This window comes from Aethalodelphis obliquidens, unplaced genomic scaffold, assembly GCF_003676395.1.
Source record: "Aethalodelphis obliquidens isolate GAN/ISIS:26980383/991018 unplaced genomic scaffold, ASM367639v1 scaffold1, whole genome shotgun sequence".
In the NCBI taxonomy this organism is placed as follows: Eukaryota; Metazoa; Chordata; class Mammalia; order Artiodactyla; family Delphinidae; genus Aethalodelphis; species Aethalodelphis obliquidens.
Genome location: NW_020837945.1, coordinates 67,419,707 through 67,445,120, shown reverse-complemented (window position 1 = coordinate 67,445,120; position 25,414 = coordinate 67,419,707). Strand labels below are relative to the sequence as shown.

At 40.1% G+C, this 25,414-nt stretch overlaps 2 protein-coding genes across 2 annotated transcripts in view; one reads left to right on the top strand and one right to left on the bottom strand.

The window, feature by feature from the left end:
• The window catches only part of ILDR1 (immunoglobulin like domain containing receptor 1), a 39,091-nt gene extending 23,162 nt beyond the window's left edge, over positions 1-15,929 (top strand). Inside the window, exons 6-8 of the mRNA XM_027106180.1 lie at positions 1,932-2,063; positions 2,282-3,105; positions 15,450-15,929. Coding sequence (XP_026961981.1) covers positions 1,932-2,063; positions 2,282-3,105; positions 15,450-15,491 — 998 coding nt within the window. The 3' untranslated portion in view covers positions 15,492-15,929. The remainder of the gene's footprint in view (positions 1-1,931; positions 2,064-2,281; positions 3,106-15,449) is intronic.
• SLC15A2 (solute carrier family 15 member 2) overlaps positions 1-25,414 on the bottom strand; it is an 84,503-nt gene that overhangs the window by 5,280 nt on the left and 53,809 nt on the right. The window lies entirely within an intron of this gene.

The window sequence follows — 25,414 nt, the reverse complement described above, 5'->3', positions numbered from 1 at the left end:
CCAACTCTCCTTTTCCCTCCTATTGAATTGGAGGAGTTGAAGAAGGAAGTGGCCCAAAGGGGGAATGGTATCATCTGGAGGAAACCAAGATTCAGTCAGAGGGGCAGGGGGTGGGTAGGGTTGTTCCCAATGGAATCAGATGTCCCCAGGCCTTGGAAGCAGAGGTTAGTCTGAAGTGGGTTTTGAATGGTGTGGTGCTGAGTGGAGAGAAATAAAGAGAGGCACTACCACTAGAGAAGGGTTTTTTTTTGTTTTTAGGTTTTTTTTTTTTTTTTGCTTTATCACATAAATAAAGGAGTCTGGGGACTCTGTGGTTTGGCAGAAAGAGTACAGGCTTGAGTGGCAGACAGACACCGGGTCACATGCTGCCTCTGCCAGTCATCAGCTGTGGGACATTGGGCTGGGAAGATAACCTCTGTAAGCCTAACTTCCTCATCTGATTCTCATATTAAGAGATTCCTCTGAGGATTAGTTAGCTCATGTAAAGTGACTGGCGCATATTAAGGAGGGCATTGTGTGTGCTGAAGATATCGTGTATAGGGAGCTGGGGGAGGCACCTATTAGCAAGAGGGAGAGGAAAGTGCTGAGCAAGTGAACCTATCTTTAGAGGGTCTGGAGTGCTGTCCTTTGGCATGAAGATGTGGCAGCTGGGTGAGCTGCTCTAAGTTTGCATCTGACTTCCTCCATGCTGGGCTGTGACTCACCATTAGGGCTGGGGCTCCAAACATTTTGGGGGGCTTGGCTGAAACCACTTCCTATTGTGCTGGAAGTTGGTTTCATACTAGAGCCATTGGGTAGCCTTCCTGATGGCCCTTTAGCTGCTGGCCTCAGCAAATCTCCCAACCTATGCAGCTGGGTCCAGAATGTCTGTCTTCTACCTCTTCCTACTGTGGTAAGAGGAAGCCTCTGGCAGAGCCCTGCTGCTTTAGGGGTGGCCACTGGGCTTGGGAAACCCAGGAGGAGGTGAGAGTGCTAGGCTGGCAGGCACTTCCTGCACTTAAGCACACAAGTACATTTCCTACATGCATGGATAGACAGGGAGCTTGGGAGACATGTGCACTTGGTCACAATTACCTCAAAATAGAAATTCATGAACAAAAACAACTAGATGTGTTTGTTTTTAATTTGTACTTGCTGTGGGTTGTGTGCTTCAGACTAGCTGCACCTAAGGGACTGGAGAAACATTTCTATGGATCCCTTGTGCTGCTTTTTTCTATTATTTTCTTTGCCCTGAAAGGAAATGGTATTTCCCTTCTCCCTTCTCTGCCTCTACCCCACCCATTAGAGATTCCCCCTACTTAGGGAAAACCCCAATACTTAATAAAGTGAGGAGAAGAGTTGAAAGGATCCACTTCAACTTTTTTGCATTCTCTGCCTTCTTCCCCCTGGTTTTCTCCCACCCAGGGCTGGCATTACCAGCTAGAAACGTTCTTCAGTCCCTCTCCCTTTACCAGTAATTCTGCCCATTGACCTCAGCACCTGCGTCCTCTTTTTCCACTCTGAGCAGGCAGTCCTCCCAAGCAGCCCCTGACTAACAGCCTCCTCTGAGCCCTTTGCATCTGTACCTTCTATATTTGGCCTATGGCCTGAAATTTCATTGCCTGCTAATACCTATGCATCTACCTATACATTTTAGGTGACCTTGGAAATGGGCAGAACAATGAAATGTTTTCAAGACTAGGAAGTCAGGTTTTAAGATTATATTTCCTAGTGTGCAGGAGTTGCAGTGTTGGCTAGGGAATTTATTCCCAGCTCCTTGCCAAAGGAATAGTTGATTCACTACTTCCCTTACACCCATGCGAGAGAGGTCACAATAAACTTCGAAGAGAGAAAGTGGCCTCTTGGCAAGGCTGCTAGGTGGAGAGAAGTGAAGTGGGAGGTGTGGGCCTTGCCCTGGCTGAGGGTCTGCATTTCTCCTTTTCCCCCTGCAGCCATGGCCCACCAACGCAACATGAAGCAGGCTCAGGCCCTAGGCCCTCAGATGATCGAAAAACCCCTGTACTGGGGGGCGGACAGGAGCTCCCAGTTTTCATCTTATCCAATGAATCCACTGCTGCAGCGAGGTAAACCTTGCCAGAGATTTGGGGTGGGAGAGGGTAAAGGGCAAGGGTAGGAGCATGGGCTGCATTGGGGCCTTCATGACCAATATGGTGGACATCTTTACGACTGAGGATGGGAGGGGGTAGATGCATGCTAATAAGGTGGCACTTCGGTGCCCTGATTCTGAGGAGTGTGTTTTGGATCAGCAGTTCTGCATGTTCTTTTCCTTATTTTCAATCAGATTTGTCCCTGCGATCCAGCCTCCCAGAGATGACCACCGCTCACCCTCCCATCACCAACGGTGTCCTAGAGTATTTGGAGAAAGAGCTGCGGAACCTCAACCCAGCCCAGCCTCTGCCGGCTGACCTCCAAGGCAGATCTGGCCATCCCCGCAGCATGCTGTCCTCCCTGGGCTCTGAGGTCGTGGAACGCAGAATCATCCACCTGCCCCCGCTGGTCAGAGACCTGCCGTCTCTGCGGAGGACCAGCAACTCCTCCCACCAGCAGTGGCTCCCCCCGCCTCCCCCCGGACCCTGGGATCTGAGGGAGGGGAGAAGGCAGCACCGCTACTCTGATTTCCAGCAGGAGCACCGGGACCGGGAGCCTCAGCGCTGGGCGCTGGAGCAAAGGGAGCTGGGCCGACTGCGGAGCGGAAGGCACCGCAGCTCCAGGCAGCGCGGGTCACCCATGCCCTGGTCAGACAGGGACAGCCTCAGCGACGGCCCCTCGTCCAGCGAGGCCCGCTGGCCGCCCAACCGCCCCCGTCTCCGGAGCCGCTTCCCAGAGAGAGCCCGCGGGCCCAGCCCCCGGGGCAGCGCTCAGGGACACCAGAGGCGCCGGCACCGCAGCTACTCCCCTCCCCTGCCCTCCGGCCTCAGTTCCTGGAGCTCCGAGGAGGAGGAGGAGGAGAAGGAGAGGCAGCCCCGGAATTGGGGGCCCCGCCGCCGCCGCCGCCGCCGCTCGCGCTCCCCAAACTGGCCTGAGGAGAAGCCACCCAGTTACCGCTCGCTGGATGTCACCCCAGGCAAGGATGGCAGGAAAAAAGGGAGTGTGGAGAGGCGCTCGGTGAGCCTGGGGCTTCCTGCTGAGGGTCGGGCGCGGGCAGAAGGGACCCTTCAGCCAGGCTGACACGGGCCACCTCACCTGCCGCCGCGGAGGGTCCCTCATCTCTGTTTTGCCCCGCTGGCCCTCTGGGCGTGGTGAGACCCCTCTTGCAGAGCTGGACGGGACCAGTGAGTGCCAAGAGCAGGGGAGGGACTCTGGGCGTGATGCTTAAGAGGGCCTTCTCACTCTCAGTCTGGCTCCAGCCCTCATCACAGTCCCGTGAGGCCAGTCGGGCCGGGTCCCCCCATTTCACGGGTGAGGAAACGAAGCTCAAAATAATTAAGCGCTTTGTGAGTAGTGGAGCTAGAACTCCAGCACAGGCTTCCACCAGCCAAGGCTTTACTTCCTGTCATAGCTGCCTTGCTTTACTTAGCAACAATTTCCATACCCCAAATTAGAACCGTGGGCCTGACAGGACGTTTGTGCCACTTCTGGGTGCTGCAAGTCAGTGTGCAAGGGCCTGAGACCCACCCCCAACCCCTCCGGAAAGTATCGTTAAAGTGATTTAGGGAAACAAAAACAAAACAAAACAAAACCCCCCAAAACCCTGATATCCCAAATATGGGTCGAAACTTTAGGACTCTGTGAACAGGCAAGGTGCCAATGGAAAGGGGCACAAAGGGGGATGCAGGCTCTTTAAGCCTCTGAATATAGACCTTTTTTCTCCTTTAAGATGCGACTTTAAAATATCATCTTATAATTAATATACCCCTATGATAGTATTCCTTCTGTGTTGTCACTTTGCAAAGTTATGCTGGCTGTTGCTCAGAAATATTCATGAACTGCCTCAGAACCAACCTACAGCCTAGCCACAAAAATCTATTTCTCTATTCGACTAAAATCCTTTTTCCGTTTTGCTTCTGTTGAGATAAAGGGATACGTAGTCAGTTGTGAGGGAAGTTCCCAGAGTAGAGGGATATTAGAGGAACAAGAATTTTAATCTCTCATGCACTTTGAAGGATACAACTCTCGTTTGGAAATGCAAATTCTGCTGTGACTTGTTTTAAAACCAATCATCTGCATAGTGTGTACAAAGAAACAGGCACCTTATGAGAGCCCCAGTGCTGGCCTTTCTAGGGAAGAACCTTGGCAAAAGAGTGATTTGTGAGGAAGGTAGCAAAAGCCCACAGGCATTTCTGAAATAATCAATGGCAATTATATTCTCACAGATGTCCCACGAGAGAGGCAAAGACCAGTAATAATGAAACTTAGTAGTATCCTTACTAAGTGGTACTGAGCTATGGACATTTATGCAACATCTCATTTAATCCTTTCAACACCCTGTGAGGTTTGTACTATTATGTTCATTTTACGGTGGATACAACTCTTTCTTCCATGTTACCAGTAAGAAAATTACACCCTGAAAGAAAATACAGAATCAATCAGAGCCAGGACAACCACTGTTACTTTGGTCATACGATTACTAGACAGTCTCTTATCTTCATTTTAACAGAAAAATGTAATTTAAAAGTCAGCTTTTGGCTTCAAATCCAAACCCTATTTTTTTTTTAAGTTAAACTTTTTCTTTATTTTCTTCTAAATTATATGGTTTCTTTTAAGTGAGAGAATGGTGAAAGGAGCACCAGTTATGTTTTGGATACCAGAATAAGCCCTTTCCAAGCCTTATTTCATTTAATCCTTGCGATAGCCCTGTGAGGCTCAGTGAGGTTAAGTAACATGCTCAAGGTCACACAGCCAATAGGGAGTGAAGCCAGAATTTGAACAAAGCCCTCTGACTCAAGACTATGCCCTTTTCAATAACTCATGCTGCCTAATTAGAAGAGAATTGTGTGGGGCAATGATGTTTTCTTGTGACTTTATTTCTTATCATCAAGATGTACACACAAATAATTCTATCACAAGCAAACCAAATTTTCGATTGTAAAGTTGCTTGTGAGAGGCAAAGTCGCTCAAGATAATTGTAAAGGCCTTCATTGTTTTGGATTTCTCTGAGCTTATCTCCAAAATAGTTATCACTTTACTTTATCACATTCAACTATCCACTCAAACTCTTGAGTGACCAGAGGCCCAAGACCAAAGCTTGATTTGGAAGGTTGATTCGTTTGAAGGGCACCGTGTTTTGTTTATTTTGTTTGTAACTTGAAATTTGAATGCTTTTAGTGGGCCCCAAATCTCTCTTCGCTCCTCTCTTTGGCAGGGCCGGATGCTTTCCACACACCTTCTAGCCTCTGAAGTCTTTGGAGCTTGCAGCTAACTTTAGAAGTTATGGTACAATTGGGCCACTAGATGGTGATCTTTGATTATATATAACTTGAGTTTCTTAAATTGAGCTGATAAGATGTATGACTATTTTCTTAAATCAAGCTTTCAACAGTTACAGCTTTACCATAACTTTTTACAAAATACTTATTAAAAATACTTTATTAAATATTCAGAGTAATATGAATTAATCAAAAAATCTTTTGGCTCAAATGGAATGTCTCTCTAGAGTAATGTTTAACAAGTAGATACCAACAGGCAAGGCCTTGCATGTAAATGATCTCATGGGAACTGAACTAGGTAAGGAGTATTGTCTGCACAGTGCCCATGAGAAAAGGGAAGTTATGTTGAGGTATCTTCCATTTGACTCCAGAACCAGGACTCCAGCCAAGATCTCATTGCGTGTCTGGTGGTCTTTTCACTCCACCAAAAGTCAACAGTCTCAGAAATATAAGAAGCAGTAATATCAAGCTTTAAACTCCAGGGGTTTCAGACTGAGTGGCCCCTCTGTTTCTGGTATCCTTCAAATTGATCATCTTTCTTTCCAGTCTTGCTCTGTCAGGAAGGGCTTCCCAAGGCATTGCTGATTTGTTCCAATCTTGGCCTGTACACACCTGTTCTAATGCAAGAGAAAGTTACTGCATTCTTTCCTCTCCAAGCTAAACTCAAACTTGCTGTAGAGAATCCAAGATTTTTTTCTTTTTTCTTGACTCTTTAATTAAAAACATTTTAGATTATGGTACTTTCTTCTACTTTCAGTAAAATGTCTATTCTTTGATAATGTCTTTTCTTTAGAAAACCCTGTACAACTTCCTTTGGCTCCATTTTGTTGCTTTCCTTTGTCAGAGAGCATTCATCCCACAGCATTTTTGTTCCAAGAAAAATTTTTTTTATTGAAGTATAGTTGGTCTACAATGTTTCAGGTGTACAGCAAAGTGATTCAGTTTTATATATATATTATTTTTCAGACTCTTTTCTGTTATAGATTATTACAAGATATTGAATATAGTTCCCTGTGCTATACAGGAGGTCCTTGTTGTTTATCTACTTATATATAGTAGTGTGTATGTGTTAATCCCAAGTTCCTACTTTATCCCCCGCCCCTTTCCCTTTGATAACCATAAGTTTGTTTTCTATGACTGTGAGTCTATTTCTGTTTTGTAAATAAGCCCATTTGTATCATTTTTTAATCCTACATATAAGTGATATTATATGATATCTGTGTTTCTGTGTCTGACTTACTTCACTTTACTTCACTTTGTATGATAATCTCTAGGTCCATCCATTTGTTGCTACAAATGACATAATTTCATTCTTTTTTATGGCTGAGTAATAGTCCATTGTATATATATACCACATCTTTTTAAAAAAAAATTTATTGGACTTCCCTGATGGTCCAGTGGTTAAGACTTCATGCTTCCACTGCAGGGGGCATGGGTTTGATCCCTGGTTGGGGAACTAAGATCCCACATGCTGCGTGATGTGGCCAAAAAAAAGAAAAAAATTATTGAAATATAGTTGATTTACAATGTGTATTAGTTTCAGCAAAGTGATTCAGTTTTATATATATTATTTGTGTATATATGTGTGTATATATATATTTGTATATATATTCTTTTTTAGATTCTTTTCCATTATAGGTTATTACAAGATATTGAGTATAGTTAGTTCCCTGCGCTATATAGTAGGTCCTTGTTGGTTATCTGTTTTATAAATATATAGTAGCATATTTTAATCCCAAACTCCTAACTTATTCCTCTCCCACCTTTTCCCCTTTAGTAGCCATAAAGTTTGTTTTCTATGTCTATGCATATATACCACATCTTCTTTATCCATTCATCTGTCGCTGGACATTTAGGTTGCTTCCATGTCTTGGCTATTGTAAATAGTGCCACTATGAACATTGGGGTGCATGTTTCTTTTCAAATTAGAGTTTGCTTCTTTTCCAGATATATGCCCAGGAGTGGGATTGCTGGATTATATGGTAACTCTATTTTTAGTTTCTTAAGGAACTTCGTACTGTTTCCATAGTGACTGTACCAATTTACATTCCCACCAACAGTGTAGGAGGGTTCTTTTTTCTCCACACCCTCTCTAGTATTTATCATTTGTAGACCTTTTGATGATGGCCATTCTGACTGATGTGAGATGATACCTCATTGTAGTTTTGATTTGCATTTCTCTAATAATTAGTGATGTTGAGCATCCTTTCATGTGCCTGTTGGCCATCTGTGTGTCATCTTTGGAGAAATGTCTAATTAGGTCTTCTGTCAATTTTTTGATTGGGTTATTGGGTTTTTTTTTTTATTGAGATGTATAAGCTGTTTGTATATTTTGGAAATTAATCCCTTGTTGGTCCCATCGCCTGCAAATATTTCTCTCCCATTCTGTAGGTTGTCTTTTCATTTGATTTATGGTTTCCTTTGCTGTGCAAAAGCTTTTAAGTTATTTAGGTCCCATTTGTTTATTTTTGCTTTTGTTTCCATTACTCTAGGAGGCAGATCCAAAAAAAAATTGCTGCAATTTATGTCAAAGAGTGTTCCACTTATGTTTTCCTCTAGGAGTTTTATAGTATCCAGTCTTATATTTAGTTTGCTTTTGTATATGGTGTTAGAGAATTTTCTAATTTCATTCTTTTACAGGTAGCTGTCCAGTTTTCCTATCACCACTTGTTGAAGAGACTTTCTGTTCTCCACTGTATATTCTTGCCTCCTTTGTTGTAGATTAATTGACCATAAGTGCATGGGTTTATTTCTGGGCTTTCAGTCCTGTTCCATGGAAGTATGTGTCTGATTTTGTGCCAGTACCATATTGTTTTGATTAGTGTAGCTTTATAGTATAGTCTGAAGTCAGGGAGTGTGATTGCTCCAGCTCCGTTCTTCTTTCTCAAGATTTGTTTAGCTATTCAAGGTCTTTTGTGTTTCCATACAGATTAAAAATCTTTTGTTCTAGTTCTGTGAAAAATGTCATTGGTAATTTGATAGGGGTTGCATTGAATCTGTAGATTGCCTTGGGTAGTATGGTCATTTTAACAATACTGATTCTTCCAATCCAGGAATATGGTATATCTTTCCATCTGTTTGTGTCATCCTCAATTTCTTTCATCAGCGCCTTATAGTTTTCAGAGTACAGGTCTTTTGCCCCCTTAAGGTAGGTTTATTCCTAGGTATTTTTTTTAATGGTATTGTTTCCTTAATTTCTCTTCTGATATTTTGTTGTTAGTGTATAGAAATGCAACAGATTTCTATACGTTAATTTTGTATCCTGCAACTTTACCGAATTCATTGATGAGCTCTAGTAGTTTTCTGGTAGTGTCTTTAGAATTTTCTATGTATAGTATCATGTCATCTGCAAACAGTGACAGTTTTACTACTTCCTTTCCCATCTGGATTCCTTTTCTTTCTTTTTCTTCTCTGATTGCAGTGGCTGTGACTGCCACAACTATGTTGAATAAAAGTGGCAAGAGTGGGCATCCTTGTCTTGTACCTGATCTTACAGGGAATGCTTTCAGCTTTTCACCATTGAGTATGATGTTAGCTGTGGGTTTGTCATAAATGGCCTTAATTATGTTGAGATATGTTCCCTTTATGCCCACTTTCTGGAGAGGTTTTATCATAAATGGATGTTGAATTGTATCAAAAGCCTTTTCTGCTTCAATTGAGATGATTGTATCATATGTTTTTTATTCTTCAATTTGTTAATGTGATGTATCACACTGATTGATTTGCAGATATTGAAAAATCTTTGCATACCTGGGATAAATCCCACTTGATCATGGTAAATTACCCTTTTAATGTATTGTTGGATTTGATTTGCTAGTATTTTTATTTATTTATTTATTTTTGGCTGCGTTGGGTCTTTGTTACTGTGCATGGGCTTTCTCTAGTTGTGGTGAGTGGGGGCTACTCTTCGTTGTGGTGTGTGGGCTTCTCATTGCAGTGGCTTCTCTTGTTGCAGAGCACAGGCTCTAGGCACATGGGCTTCAGTAGTTGTGGTTCACAGGCTCTAGAGCACAGGCTCAGTAGTAGTGACACATGGGCTTAGTTGCTCCACAGCGTGTGGATCTTCCCAGACCAGGGCTTGAACCCGTGTCTCCTGCATTGGCAGGTGGATTCTTAACCAGTATGCCACCAGGGAAGCCCTATTTGCTAGTATTTTGTTGAGGATTTTTTCATCTGTGTTCATCAGTGATATTGGTCTATAATTGTCTTTTTTGTGTGATATCTTTGTCTGGTTTTGGTATCAGGGTGATGGTGGCCTCAGAGAATGGGTTCAGAAGTGTTTCTTCCTCTGCAGTTTTTTAGAATAGTTTCAGAAGGATAGGTGTTAACACTTCTCTAAATGTTTGGTAGCATTCATCTGTGAAGCTATCTTGTCCTGGACTTTTGTTTTGGGGGAGGTTTTAAATTACCGATTCAGTTTCCTTACTGGTAATTTCTTCGTATTTTCTGCTTCTTCCTGGTTCAGTCTAGGGAGATTGTACTTCCTAAGAATTTGTCCATTTCTCCTAGGCTGTCCATTTTATTGGCATAGAGTTGCTTGTAGCATTCTCTTATGATCCTGGATAAGTCTGAGTAAAGGCTTATCAATTTTGTTTATCTTTTCCAAGAACAAGCTTTTAGCTTCATTGGTCTTCTCTATTGTTTTTGTGGGTTTTTTTGGTCTCTATTTCATTTATTTTTGCTCTGAACCTTGTGATTTCTTTCCTTCTACTAACTTTGGGTTTTGTGTGTTCTTCTTTCTCTAGTTGCTTTAAGTATAAGGTTAGGTTGTTTATTTGAGATTTTTCTTGTTTCTGAGGTAAGCCTGTATTGCTATAAACATCCCTCTTAGAACTGCTTTTGCTGAGTCCCATAGGTTTTGGATCATTGTGCTTTCATTTTCATTTGTCTCTAGGTATTTTTAAAATTTCCTCTTTGATTTCTTCAGTGATCCATTAGTAGCATATTGTTTAGCCTCCACGTGTTTTTGTTTTTTTGCAGTATTTTTTCTTGTAGTTGATTTCTAGTCTCATAGGGTTGTGGTCAGAAAAGATGCTTGATAAGATTTCAATTTTCTTAAATTTACCAAGGCTTGTTTTGTGGCCTAGCATGTGATCTATCCTGGAGAATGTTCCATGTGCACTTGAATGTGTAACCTGCTGCTTTTGGATGGAATGCTCTATAAATATCAGTTGAGTCCATTTGGTCTAATGTGTTATTTAAGACCTGCGTTTCCTTACTCATTTCTGTCTGGATTATCTGTCCATTGATGTAAGTGGGGTGTTAAAGTCCCCCACTATTATTATGTTACTGTCAGTTTCTCCTTTTATGTCTGTTAACATTTGCCTTATATATTGAAGTGATCCTATGTTGGGTGCATATATATTTACAATTTCTTTATCTTCTTCTTGGATTGATCCTTTGATCATTATGTAGTGTCCTTGTCTCTTATAAGGACAAGGACACTTGTCAGTGTCTTTATATATATATATATATTTAACATCTTTATTGGAGTATAATTGCTTTACAATGGTGTGTTACTTTCTGCTTTATAACAAAGTGAATCAGTTATACATATACATATGTCCCCATATCTCTTCCCTCTTGCATCTCCCTCCCTCCCACCCTCCCTATCCCACCCCTTTAGGTGGTCACAAAGCACCGAGCTGATCTCCCTGTGCTATGTGGCTGCTTCCCACTAGCTATCTATTTTACGTTTGGTAGTGTCTATATGTCCATGCCACTCTCTCACTTCATCCCAGCTTACCCTTCCCCCTCCCCATATCCTCAAGTCCATTCTCTAGTAGGTCTGCATCTTTATTCCCGTCTTGCCCCTAGGTTCTTCATGACCATTTAATTTTTTTTTTAGATTCCATATTTATGTGTTAGCATACGGTATTTATTTTTCTCTTTCTGACTTACTTCACTCTGAATGACAGTCTCTAGGACCATCCACCTCACTACAAATAACTCAGTTTCGTTCCTTTTTATGGCTGAGTAATATTCCATTGTACATATGTGCCACATCTTCTTTATCCATTCGTCTGCTGATGGACACTTAGGTTGCTTCCATGTCCTGGCTATTGTAAATAGAGCTGCAATGAACATTTTAGTACATGACTCTCACTCTCTTTGAATTATGGTTTTCTCAGGGTATATGCCCAGTAGTGGGATTGCTGGGTCATATGGTAGTTCTATTTTTAGTTTTTTAAGGACCCTCCATACTGTTCTCCATAGTGGCTGTATCAGTTTACATTCCCACCAACAGTGCAAGAGGGCTCCCTTTTCTCCACACCCTTTCCAGCATTTATTGTTTGTAGATTTTTTCATGATGGCCATTCTGACTGGTGTGAGGTGATACCTCATTGTAGTTTTGATTTGCATTTTTCTGATGATTAATGATGTTGAGCATTCTTTCATGTGTTTGTTGGCAATCTGTATATCTTCTTTGGAGAAATGTCTAGGTCTTCTGCCCATTTTTGGACTGGGTTGTTTGTTTTTTTGACATTGAGCTACATGAGCTGCTTGTAAATTTTGGAGATTAATCCTTTGTCAGTTGCTTCATTTGCAAATATTTTCTCCCATTCTGAGGGTTGTCTTTTGGTCTTGTTTATGGTTTCCTTGGCTGTGCAAAAGTTTTGAAGTTTCATTAGGTCCCATTTGTTTATTTCTGTTTTTATTTCCTTTTCTCTAGGATGTGGGCCAAAAAGGATCTTGCTGTGATTTATGTCATAGAGTGTTCTATGTTTTCCTCTAAGAGTTTGATGGTGTCTGGCCTTACATTTAGGTCTTTAATCCATTTTGAGTTTATTTTTGTGTATGGTGTTAGGGAGTGTTCTAATTTCATTCTTTTACATGTAGCTGTCCAGTTTTCCCAGCACCACTTATTGAAGAGGCTGTCTTTTCTCCACTGTATATTCTTGCCTCCTTTATCAAAGATAAGGTGACCATATGTGTGTGGGTTTATCTCTGGGCTTTCTATCCTGTTCCATTGATCTATATTTCTGTTTCTGTGCCAGTGTCTCTATATTTTAAACTCTATTTTGTCTGATATAAGTATTGCTACTCTAGGTTTCTTTTGACTTCCATTTGCATGGAATACATTTTTCCATCCCCTCGCTTTCAGTCTGTAGATCTGAACTGAATCTCCTGTAGGCAGCATATATATGGGTCTTGTTTTTGTATTCATTCAGCCAGTCTATGTGTTTTGGTTGGAGCATTTAGTACATTTATTTAAGGTAATTACTGATATGTGTTCTTATTGACATTTTGTTAATTGGTTTGGATTTGTTTTTCTGGGTCTTTTTCCTTTTCTTCTTTTGTTCTCTTCTCTTGTGATTTGATGACTACCTTTAGTGTTATGTTTGGACTTCTTTCTCTTTTTTGTGCATATATCTATTATAGATTTTTGGTTTGTGGTTATCATGAGGTTTTTATACAGCAATCTATAAATAAATATTTTTATTTCAGTTATTGTATTCTTCAATTCTGTTTGGTTGTTCTTTATATTTTCTAATTCTTTGTTAAAAATCTCTAACTTCTCACTCTGTGCATCCATTTTCTTCTTGAGTTCCTTGATAATCATTATGAGTATTACTCTAAACTCTTTCTCAGATAGATTGCCTGTCTCCACTTCACTTAGTTCATCTTCTGGGGTTTTATCTTTTTCCTTTGTCTGGAACATATTCCTCTGCCACCTTATTTTGTCCAAGTTGCTATTTGTATTTTTGTGTATATGGTATATTAGTTATGTTTCTAACCTTGGAGCAGTGGCCCTCTGTAGGAGGCGTCCTATGGGTCCCAGCAGTGCATTCCCCTCTTGTTACCCAAGCTGTATTCTCTAGGTGTTCCCCCTAAGAGGGCTGCTTGGGTCCTTCTGTTGAGGCAGGCTATGTGGGCAGTCTGGTAGGCTTGGTTGGCCCCTAGTTTGGTTGGTGTCAGCCCCTGTCTTGTACAGATGCTGCTGGCTGCTGTTTAGTGTGGTCTGGTCATGAGGTGCCTGGTTTTGGGATCCAAGTGGGCTCCCCAGGGCTAGTGCTGGCTCCCTGGTGGGCAAAGTCAGGATCCTGAAGACTCAGGCTGTTGCCCACCCACTAGCAGGTGAAGCCAGATCCTGGGGTTAGTGCCAGACTACTGGCAGGCAGAGCTAGTTCCCAGGTCTTGCTGCAGGGTCCAGGGATCTCAGAGCTTGTTTCAGACCATTGGTGGAAGGGGGGCAGTTCCTGACACAATTGGGTATGGGGTCTGGGGTGTCCTGAAGTTTGTATTCACATGATAGTGGGCAGGGTCAGGGTCCAGGTGGTCCCAGGGTAGGATCTGGCCTGCATTGCAGGATTGTGGATTTCTTGCTTCTGGTGTCTGCCCCCTGGTGGGTGAGGCTGATCTAGAGGCTTGTGCAGGCTTCCTGGTGGGAGGGGCTGGTACCTGCCCACTGGTGTGTGGAGCTGGGTCTTGGCCCTTTGGTGGGCTGGGCTGTGTCTAGAGGCTTTTGTGGGCTCTGTAGTCTTTAGGCAGCCTGTCTGTGGATGGGTGGGGCTGTGTCCCCGCCAAGTTAGTTGTTTGGCCTGAGATGTCCCAGCACTAGTGCACCTACAGGCTATTGGGTGGCCCAGGTCTTGACTCTAATGAGCCAATATGGCAGCTGCCAGGAGTGTTCATGTGGCTGAATGTTTAATATGTCTGCAACTAGTGTCTGTTTCCCCAGGGTGAGCTGTAGCCACCCCTACCTCTCCAGGAGACTCTCCAAGACCAGCAGGTAGGTCTGGCCCAGGCTCCTATCAAAGTATTGCTTTTGCCTTGCGTCCTGGTGAATGGGAGCTTTTGTGTACTCCCTTTAAGAGTGAAGTCTCTATTTCCCCCAGTCCTATGGGGCTCCTGCAATTAAGCCCAGCTGGCCTTCAAAGCCAAATGCTCTGGGGGCTCATCTTCCTGGTGCTGGATCCCCAGGTTGGGGAGCCTGATGTGGGGCTCAGAACTCTCACTCCTGTGGGAGAACCTCTGCAATATAATTATTCTCCAGTTTGTGGTTCACCCACCCAGGGGGTATGGGAATTGATTATATTGCAAGTCTGCCCCTCCTACCTGTCTCATTTTGGTTCTTTCTATATATCTTTAGTTGTAGGAGATCTTTTCCTGTAGGTTTCAGTTTTTTGTTTTGTTTTGTTTTTTATTGATGGTGGTTCTGAAGATAGTTGTGATTTTGGTGTGCTCATGAGAGGAGGTGAGCTCAGGGCCTTTCTACTCTGCCATCTTGGCTACAGTCTCCCATCCCACAGCATTCTGATTAGAAACCATGCTCTCAAAACTCACTTTCTTGATAAAATGGAAACACACAATTTTTATAGCAACATGAATATAGTACATACATATACATTTTGAACAGTATGTTTTGAGGCAGATACCTTATCTTGCCATTTCAAACAAGAAAGGTTACATTCATAGATGACGTTGTAGATATTCAAAACTGAAATAAAAATAATCTCCTCCAATACAAAGTTAGAGAAATACGAGAAATTAAAACCATAGTTCTTGAAGCCCTCATAGCGCAAGATGAGAAAGCCAAAAGATCAAGTGGAATAACTTCTGAAGAAAAGCCACCGCGTTTGGTCAGGAAAAGATAATTAGTGATCTGAACAAATAACATCAGAGAAATACCAAGGTGTGAAGCTTAACTTTTTAGATAAGGGCTAAGAACAAATCGTTCAGGAGAATATAAATGGGAAAAGGAAAACTGGGCCATATCTTCATGAATAAATGATAGAGAGAGGGACTGATGAATGGAACAGGGTACCTTGTTTTTCGATCTAAGAGAGACTTAAAGATGTTAAAAACCAGCAAAAAGCAGAGTGAATGAGACTCTAAGAAATTTTCAGAAATTAAAGGTGTTTGAGGGAGGCTCCAGCGAGGTAGAAAGATGAGAAACATAAGCCAAGGGGAGAAACTGGCTTCATGACAAGTCAAGAAATAATTTTTAGATTCAGAGCTGCTGTCCCAGCAGCCACCACTCACTGAGGATTTGCACCAGAATCAAGCCTACTCGTGTATTGTATACATAGACAATAGAGCCCAGCTGACTGGATTTTTGTATATTCTTCTATTCCCCAGGAGAGAGAGAGCTCCCATAGTGGAAGGAGTGTGGTCATTTAGTCACCAGGCACAACACTGCTTCTGTGGCTACTTCTCAGCTCCTGCATGTCATCAGCATCACCTAGATTTCCAGCTGACTTGGGAGGGGCCATTCCAGCTGACTTGAGATGGACACCGCAAGTTTGTATCTAACAGTTTTGGCTTAGATTCTGAGAATCAAATAGAAGAATTTTATAAACAAAGTTTGAGGAATTAATGACTGTAGTTTTAGCCTTGGTACACACTCTGCATATTTAGATAGTCAGACTTGTAATGAATTCTAACTGGGATGTGATCCCTCAGGAACTTAGTAGCCTGAGTCTTCAACTAGGTTACACTGCTCAGAACTGTGGCCATTCTCAAAGTGAGAACTCAGGAATCTTTAAGAGGAAATCAAACATTTCCTGCTCCTCTTAGGAGCAGAAAATCTATGGAGTACGATAGGGAAATTTCCATGGAAACTTGTCTCCCCCTATAGCATATCTAGAGGATCCCTCCATGTTACGAGTCCACTTTACTGCCCCCAAGCCTGGTCCTGAATGCCTTTGAGGGTTCACTCAGAGATGGCACAGGAAATACTCCAGCAATGTGCCCTCTCACAGGCTATTTATTGCATGTGTAGAAAGTCACAGAGAAGCACTTTTGCACCAGTCTTATTCCTGTCATTTGTTTTCTTCTTTTTTTTTGCCTATATCTAATTTATATTTTCCTATATAACATGCATCCATTGAAACCACTTTAAATGCTTCTTGGGAACAACAAAGTACATAAGTAAAGAAGAAGTAAGTGAAAGCTACTGGCCTGAGGATTCTGCCCCAAATATCTATTTTGATGCACTTGATGAAGTTAAGCCTTCTTCCCGACTAAAGCTCAGAGAAGAGCCAGGCCAACCTGATAATTTTGGAGCGACCTTTCTCCTGGCATTACTCAGCCTTGCAGAGTTATTCCCCAAGCAAAGGCATCCAGGCAGGTTTTACTACTCAGTGCCCCAGGAGGAAGGGTCTGTGCCTCTCTGTAATAGGCCCTACCTCTCTCTCTCATTTTCCTCAGCCCCTTCTGGTGGCTTCATCAATCCATTTGTGCTTCATGTAGAGACTCTCCTTAAGCAGACTGTAAGTAGATGGCCTGAAAGGAAGCGCGCGCGTGTGTGTGTGTGTGTGTGTGTGTGTGTGCGCGCGTTCCTCAACAGTATCTTTATGTGTATGGCCTTAAGCTCATTTTAGATCCTTTTGTATTAACATCCGTTGTTTCTCCCAGTCTCATTAATTACATGTTAGAGAATATTGGTTAAATACCTGCACTGTGCAAAGGTGTCTTTGGGATTTTTCCTATCCATAATGTAACTGTGTCTAAATTGGTAAAACAGAAAAAATAAAACTTTAATGGATAATTCAGTAGCTGAGGGACTTCTGGTCTGGACAAGATGGCATAGACCTCTTTTTCCCTGCTCCTCCTCCCTAAGCACAACTTTATATATCCTAGAAATGACACAAGAGACGAGCAAAAGATGACTCTGAAGGGTGCTAAGAAGAAGATGATCTGGTTTGGGAACCTAAGACCAGATGCCAACACAGAGGCAGGGCATCTTGTGTCCCCCAACCAACAGAAGGCAGCCACCCAGACCTGATGTTTTTCTGGCTTCCCACTTGGCAACAGAAAGTAGTCCAGTAGCTTGTTCTTCCCCCTAGATGTAGTGGGAGTCCCTCTGACAACTTCAGGCAAGGGGGAACAACCGGGAGTCCTGCCAAAAATAAGTGACCAGGGGAAGCATTCTCCTACCCTGCTGGGCCAGAGACTCCTCTCTTCTATGGAGAGATACTGATGTGGATGGGAGCAACCAGTAAGAGACACCCAGGTAAAGCAGGTGGCCCACCTGGGGAAGCCTCTTTGTCCCCAACTCCTCCTCTGCCCAGAGACATTAGGGCTGACTGGTGGAATCATGAAAAAGAACCTGTCACAGCTAGCAGCCCTGTAGCTAGCAGCCTGGTCCCAGAAATCACTTTATCTCTCCTCCCTGCCCAGAGAAACCTGGGTAGCTGGGGGTGGTGGTGGTTACTAATAGAAGGATTTCCTCACCTGCCTCCCTCAGGCAGTCACAAAGTCTCTGAAAATTAAACTGTTGGAATCACAGCCCACAAAAGTAGGCTAAGACTCATGTGTTAAACCTAAATAGAGTAAATTCCTGTAAAATAAAATATTTAAATAGGTCCCAGATTGTCCTAACACAATAGACAAAATGTCCAGGATATAAATCAAGAACCTAGAAAATCACAACTTGAATGAAAAGTGAAATCAACTGATGCCAACACTGAGATGAATCAGATGTTGGAGTTATCTGATAAGACTTTTAAGGCAGACATTATAAAGATGCTACAACAATTACAAATTGTCTTAAATAAAAATGTAGAAAATCCCAGAAAAGAAATAGAAGTTATGAAAAAAAACAAGTGGAAATTATAGAACTGAAAAATACAATAGAAATTAAAAACTTGCTGGATGGGCTCAACAGAAGACTGGAGATGATGAAGAATAGAATCAGTGAATATGAGGACAGAACAGTAGAATTCACCCAATATGAATAATGGAAAAGAGGTTGGGAAAAAAATGACCAGAGCCTCAGGGACCTGTGGAACAATAACAAAATATCCAACATTCATTTCATTGGAGTCCCAGAAAGTAAAGGAGAAAGAGTGGGGAAATGAATAAACATTCAAAGAAACAATGACTGAAAACTTCCCAAATTTGATGAATGACATCAACATAGAGATCCAAGAAGCTGAATGAACTCTAAGAAGGATAAACCCAAAGAATCCATGCAATACACATCATAATTAAACTTTTGAAAACTAAAGACAAAGAAAAAAATCCTGAAAGCAGCCAGAGAGAAACAATGCATTCCCTATAGGGAAACACCAATTTGAATGTATTTCTCATGTGAAATCATGAAAAAGGAAATGGCCAAATATCTTTTTAAGCACTGAAAGAAAATAACTGTTGACACATAATTTTATATCTGGCAAAACTAGTTTTCAGAAATGAAGGGAAAATAAAAACATTCACAGATGAATGAAAACTAAAAGATTTTGTGACTAGCAGATACACCCTGGAAAGACTGGACAAAGGAAGTTCTTCAAACGGCAAGAAAATGATAAAAGGAAACTTAAGCATCAGAACGCAAGAAGAAACAATAGAAAGATCGGAAATATGAGTCCGTACAATAGACATTTTTTGAGTATTAGATGGTATTATAATTTGTTTCAATAAAATATGATTTATAAAACCCAAAAGGAAAAAATCTCACAAAAGAAATAGAAGTTATGCAATGTGTTAACAATGATATGTAAAGGTGGGAAAGGTAAAGAGACCTAATTGGAAGTGAGGTTTCTATATTTCATTTTAAATGGTAAACACTGTGATACCAAGTACAGAGTTATAAGTAGCACCCAGAGCAACCACTATGAAAACTGCAGAGATGAACTCAAAAGTGCTATAAATTAAGATGGAATCCTAAAACATGTTCAAATAACCTGCAGAAAGGCAAGAAAAAGAATAAAGAGCAACAACAACCAAAGGAAACAAGTAGAAAATAAATAATAAAATAGCATCGTAAAGTGCTAACATATCAATAATTACCTTAATTGTAAATGGTCTAAACATACCAATCAAAAGACAGAGATTAGCAGAGTAGATTGAAAAATTAAAAAACCAAATCCAACTATATGCTGCATATAAGAAACTCACTTCATATTCAACCACAGGTAGGTTGAAAGTAAAAGGATGGGAAAAGATATACTATGTACACATTAATAATAGAGAAATAAAAAGCAGTGACAATATTAATATCTTATAAGGTAGCCTTCAAAGCAAAGAAAATTATCAGAGAAAAAAAGGGATATTATATAATGATGAAAGGCTCAATCTGCCAGGAAGACACGATATACTAATGTGTATAAACCACAGAGTCTCAAATACATGAAGCAAAAACTGTTAACGCTGAAATGAGAAAGAGAAGAATGTATGATTATAGTTGGGAACGTAAACACTGCTCACATTCAGCAACCAATAGAACTGTTAGGCAAAAAATCACAAGGACATAGAAGATCTAAACAACACTATCATCAGGATCTAATTAACACATATAAAACAGACCATCCAACAACAGTAGACTACATTTTTCTCAATTTCCTGTGAAACACTGACCAAGTAGGAAAAAAAAAAAAACACCTAAAACAAATCTTGACGAATATAAAAGAATTGAACTCATAAAGTATGTGTGCTCTGACTATGGTGGAATCAAACTGGAAATCTGTAAGAAAGACAACAGGAAACTCTCAAAACACTTGGAAGCTAAGCAACACACTTCTAAATAATTATGGGTCAAATAATAAGTCTCAAGGGAAATTAAAAAGTATGTAGAACTAAATAAAAAATTAAAACACAACTTAAAGTATGTAGGATGCAACTAAAGCAGTATTGAGATGGAAATTTATAGGTCTAAATGCTTACATTTAAAATGAGGAAAGGTGTCATATCAATAACTTCTTTCCTCCAGAAACTAGAAAAAGGAGCAAAATAAACCCAAAGCAAGCAGCAGGAATGAGATAATACAGAAAATAAAATTGGAAATAGGAAAAAATTACTGAAAACAAAACCCCAAGGAAACAAAAAGTTCGTTCTTCAAAAAAATAATGAATTTGGCAAACCTCTAGCAAGACTGACAAAAATAGAACACAAAACACCAATATTAGGAATGAAATCAGATATATCATTCCACATAGTGCAGCCATTAAAAAAAATAAGGGAGTACTACATACAACTGTATGCTCATAAATATGACAACTTAGAAAAAAAATGGAACAATTCCTTAAGAACCACAAACTGCTAAAATTCAAGTAAGATGAAATAGACAATTTGAATAGCCCTATAACCATGAAGGAAATTGAATTTTTAATTAAAAACTCTCCAAAATGAAATCTCAAGGCCCAGATAGTCTCACTGGATAATTGTATCAAACCTTTAAAGGGTAGTTAAAACTAACTTTATACAATCTCTTCCAGAAAATGGAAGAGGAAACATTTCCCAACTCATTCAGGAAGATAGTACAGAGCCAGACAAAGATATGACCAAAAAACAAGGAAAACTACAAACATTCCTCATGAACTTAGATGCAAAAATCCTTAACAGAATATTACCAAATATTTTAATACACAAAAATAATTATACACCACGAACAAGTGGGATTTATTCTAGGTATGCAAGACTGATTACCAGAATAGTCAAAACAATCTTGAAATATACAATTGGAGGACTTATAACTTCCCATTTTAAAATGTACTATAAAGCTACCATAATTGAGACAGTGTGGTACTGACATAAGGATAGACATATTGATCAATGGAAGAGAACTGAGAGTCCAGAAATCTTATATTTATGGTAAATTGATTTTTGGCAAAGCTAGTTAGGCAATTCAATGGGGAAAAGATAGTCTTTTCTACAAATGCTGCTGGGTCATTTGCCAATGGCCACATGCCAAAAAGTGGATTTAGACCCTTAATTCATAGCACACAAAAGCAGTTAACTCAAAATGGACAGTGGACCTAAGTGTAAGAGCTAAAACTGTAAAACATTTAGAGGAAAAGGTAGTAGAAAGCCTTTGTGTCCTTGGATTACTTAAAGAGTTCTTAGCTGTGACACCAATAGCATAATCCTTAAAAGAAAAATTTATAAATTGGACTTCATCAAAATTTAAAACTTTTTCACTTCAAAAGACACCATTAAGGAAATGGAAATACAAGCCACAAACTTAGAGACTATAGTGACAAATCATGTTTCTAATAAAATACTTCTAACCAGAATATATAAAGAAATCTCATAACTCAATAAGACAAAGAACCCAATTTTTAAAAATAGATAAGATTTGAATAGTGATTACACCAAAGAAGACAAAGATGGCTAATAAGCACATGTAAAGATGCTCTTTATCGTATCATGAGTCATGAGGAAAATACAAATTAAAACCACACGCCCACTAGAATGATGATAATAAAAGAGACAGACAATAATAAGTGGAGGCCTAGACATGGAGAAATGGGAGTCCTCATAATTGCTGATAGAAATGTAAAATGATGTAGCCACTTTGAAATGCCTTTTGTCAATTAAAGAAAAACCACATTCTAAAAAAAAAAAAAAGTTCTGAAAAACCTAGGGGCAGGACAGGAATAAAGATGCAGATGTAGAGAATGGATCTGAGGACATGGGGAGGGGGAAGGGTAAGCTGGGATGAAGTGAGAGAGTGGCATGGACATATATACACTACCAAATGTAAAATAGCTAGTGGGAAGCAGCCACATAGCACAGGGAGATCAGCTCAGTGCTTTGTGACCACCTAGGAGGGTGGGATAGGGAGGGTGGGAGGGAGAGGCAAGAGGGAGGAGATATGGGGATATATGTATATGTATAGCTGATTCATTTTGTTATAAAGCAGAAATTAACACACCATTGTAAAGCAATTATACTCCAATAAAGATGTTTAAAAAAAAAAAACACACGTTAAACATAAATTTACCATATGACCCAGCAATTTCACTCCCTGGCATCTACCCAAGAGGAATAATATATTCATGTAAAGACTTGTACATGAATGTTCATAGGAGCCTTATTTTTAATAACTAAAAATGTAGAAAAAAATCCAAATTTCCATCAACTGGTGAATGGATGAACAAAATATGGTATATCCATACAGTAGAATTCTATTCAGTAGTAAAAAAAGAACAAATAAGTGATACATGCTACAACATGGATGAACTTCAAAAACAATATGTTCAGTGAAGGAACCCAGATGCATAAGACCACATATCATATGATCCAGAAAAGACAACTCTGTAGAGACAGAAAGTAGATTAGGGGTTGCCTGAGATTGGTCTGAACAGGAATTGACTGCAAGCGGACAAGAGGTTCCTTTCTGAGGTGATGGAAGTGTTCTAAAATTGGATTATGGTGATGGTTGCGCAACTTTATACGTTTACTAAAAATCATTCAATTGTATACTTATAAGGAGTGAATTCTATGATACATCTACTATGCCTCAATAAAAATCTTAAGTATAGTACATGAATATCATTTCAAAATGTTTTCTCTGCATATATAGAGTGATAAAAATCCTTTTAAAATGTCTAATTTTAATTAAATATTTTAATTAAAAATTAAATTCTAATTTTAATTAAAAGTTTTTCCTACTTTAACAGAAGGAAATTGAAGTGAAACTAGAGGATTTGTTAAACTTCAAATCGTTCAAGTTTTTTTTTTTTTTTTAAAGAGCCCTTCCAGATTATGAAAAAAGACAAAGAAAAATGCTGATTTCAAATGGACTACCTGGTATAAACATGAGAATGCTAGCAACTCTCATATTTCCTCTAATCTCTCCACTCCTCACCTCCCAACTTAATCTTACGGTAAAAGTAAACAAAGTTCCCAGTTACATTTATTTTAGAAAACCTGCAAAAGACACAGTTTTTGTTCAAGATATTTTCTAACTTCTGCAGAAGGATGGCCATCTTAAAAATCAAAAGCTGTTCTGGTCTTTTACAACTCTGTAGAGTAAAACGCTGCACTTTTCTTGGGGTAGTGTCATGGACACAAAGTCCTTAGAGTTCATTTTAAGATCCCATACATCAAGATAGGAACTAGCCAGGCATTCGGACTTCTTTTCATTATCTCAAACATATTTCACAATTCTTGAGAAACAAAGATTTACATTTCAGTTGAGTCATTAGACAGTTTGACAGCACAGGAGTCTTAATTTCTTACACTGAATAGCAGGTAAATACCACAGAGAAATTGTAGGCAAGATAGAGCATAGTCAGGTTTTGTATTCCTGAAGACCTCATCTGAACCTGAATTAGTTAGTAAATTCAACCTTTCTTTAGACACTCAGGTCATAAATATCCTGTACCCTCTAGATTCCATTTTCAGAAAAGTGATTTACAAGATAGTGTCTGAATAAAAAAAAAAAGTACTTTTAGGACCTGTTATTGATCTTGTTTAGTCTCCTTTTAAGTTAAAGGTGATGCCTGTCTTAAAGAGAGGCTCAAATTTTGGTTTACATATTTCATCCTTATAGATGAGATATTTTGTCTCCATATACATAAGTATTATTTTATCAAAGTTTATATTTATAATCTGCTTTACAATCATCATTCTCACAATTAGTCAGTGTTGGTTTTATATTTAACACAACTTCTCCATTCCCGAGTTCTTTATTTTTATTCATCTTATCTGGATTTCATCATCACACAGCTTGTGCAAGAGGTTCTCTCTCATACAGGCAATCTTCCTTAAGTTTATGAAAGCTATCAGTGGCCCTAAAAATTCAACCATATTTTGGTATAATTTTTTCTTTAGAATATTGTAACAACTGCTCCATTATCTTTTGGTATTGAATGTTGCTGTGGAAAAACATGAGGACAGTCTGTGGGGATTTTTTTTTCTCTTCTCAGTAGATCAGTGGTTCTTAAAGTATGGTCCCTGGATCAGCAGCATTAACATCACCTGGGAATTTGTTAAAATGCAAATTTTCAGTCCCCATTTTATAGCTACTGAATTAGGAATATGGGGTATAGAATCCAGTAATCTGTTTTAATAAACCATCCAGGCGCTTCTAGTGCATGCTAAAGTTCAAGAACTGATTAAATATTTCCTTTTTCTGCCTGAATACTTGAAGATTTCTTACCTTGAAATCCAATAGCCTAATCCAAAATATCTTAGAATTGAGAGCTCTCTATCAAAATTTCCTGGATTCATCTTGCAATGTGTACTCTGGCTGGTCATGAATACCTAGTAAACAAATTAATCACTTGGCTTTTATGACTGGATGGCCGTGTATGTCAGGATAGTTTTAATTTATGCCTGTTGTCCCAGCATATTTATTACTAGTGTCCCCTTTACTCTCAAGACATTCCTAGTTTGAATGATAGATGATTATTTATGACCAGTGAGTCCAATGGTTTGCAAAATACCTATGACTGATCAAGATGCTGTATGGCCTCTGTGAAAGCCCTGATAGGAGATTCAGAGTAGAGGCCCATAGGGTTTTTGAGTAAAATCACACCTATTTCGAAAAGTTCTTATCCTTATTTTGAGAGAGAACTCTTGGCTTCCTATTGGGCTATGGTAGAGACCGAACACTCACTTGACTGTAAAACAACAGCTGCCCCACATGAATTGGGTGTCCGATCTACCAAGCCACAGAGTCAGGCATGCCCAGTAACACTCCTGCATCACGTGGTATATTTGGGACTGGGCTTGAGCAAGTGTAAATTGGATGAGCAGGTAGTTCTCACTCCTGGTGTGCTACTCCCATTGCATTGCCATCCTGCCCTCATACTATGCTTAAGCCGCATGAAATGCTCTCCATGGCCAGTTGACTGAAAAGAAAAAAATCTGAGTCTAGTTCATAGATGGTTTTGCATGACAGCTGGAGATGACTTCTGCAATGCAGCAGCCCCACCAAGGAGTGGCCCTTCAGCAAAATAAAATGGAAATTCCATCCAATGGGCATAATTTTAAACAGGACATCTCATTGCCCATTTTGCCCACAGGAAAGCAGGCCTGTGGAGCAGCTCCATAGTAATGCATGGACAGGGGCTAATGATTTGGCAGGATAGTCGGGGACATGAAAGGAATAAGATAATGAGGATTGGTAACAAGTTGGTCTGGAAAAAGAGGTATGTGACAGGATCTCTAAGAATGAACTCAGAGTGTGGGAATATCTGTGTCCTATGTAAATGCTCACCAAAGGGCCTTTACTTCAGAGAAATTTTTCTTTACCCAGGTAAGCATGATGACCCTCCTTATTTCAGCGCTAGTGACCCTATGATCAGTTATTCAATGCCAAATGTTCCTGTGAGTCAAACCAAATTGATTACCCACACCAGCTCTTCTGCCTA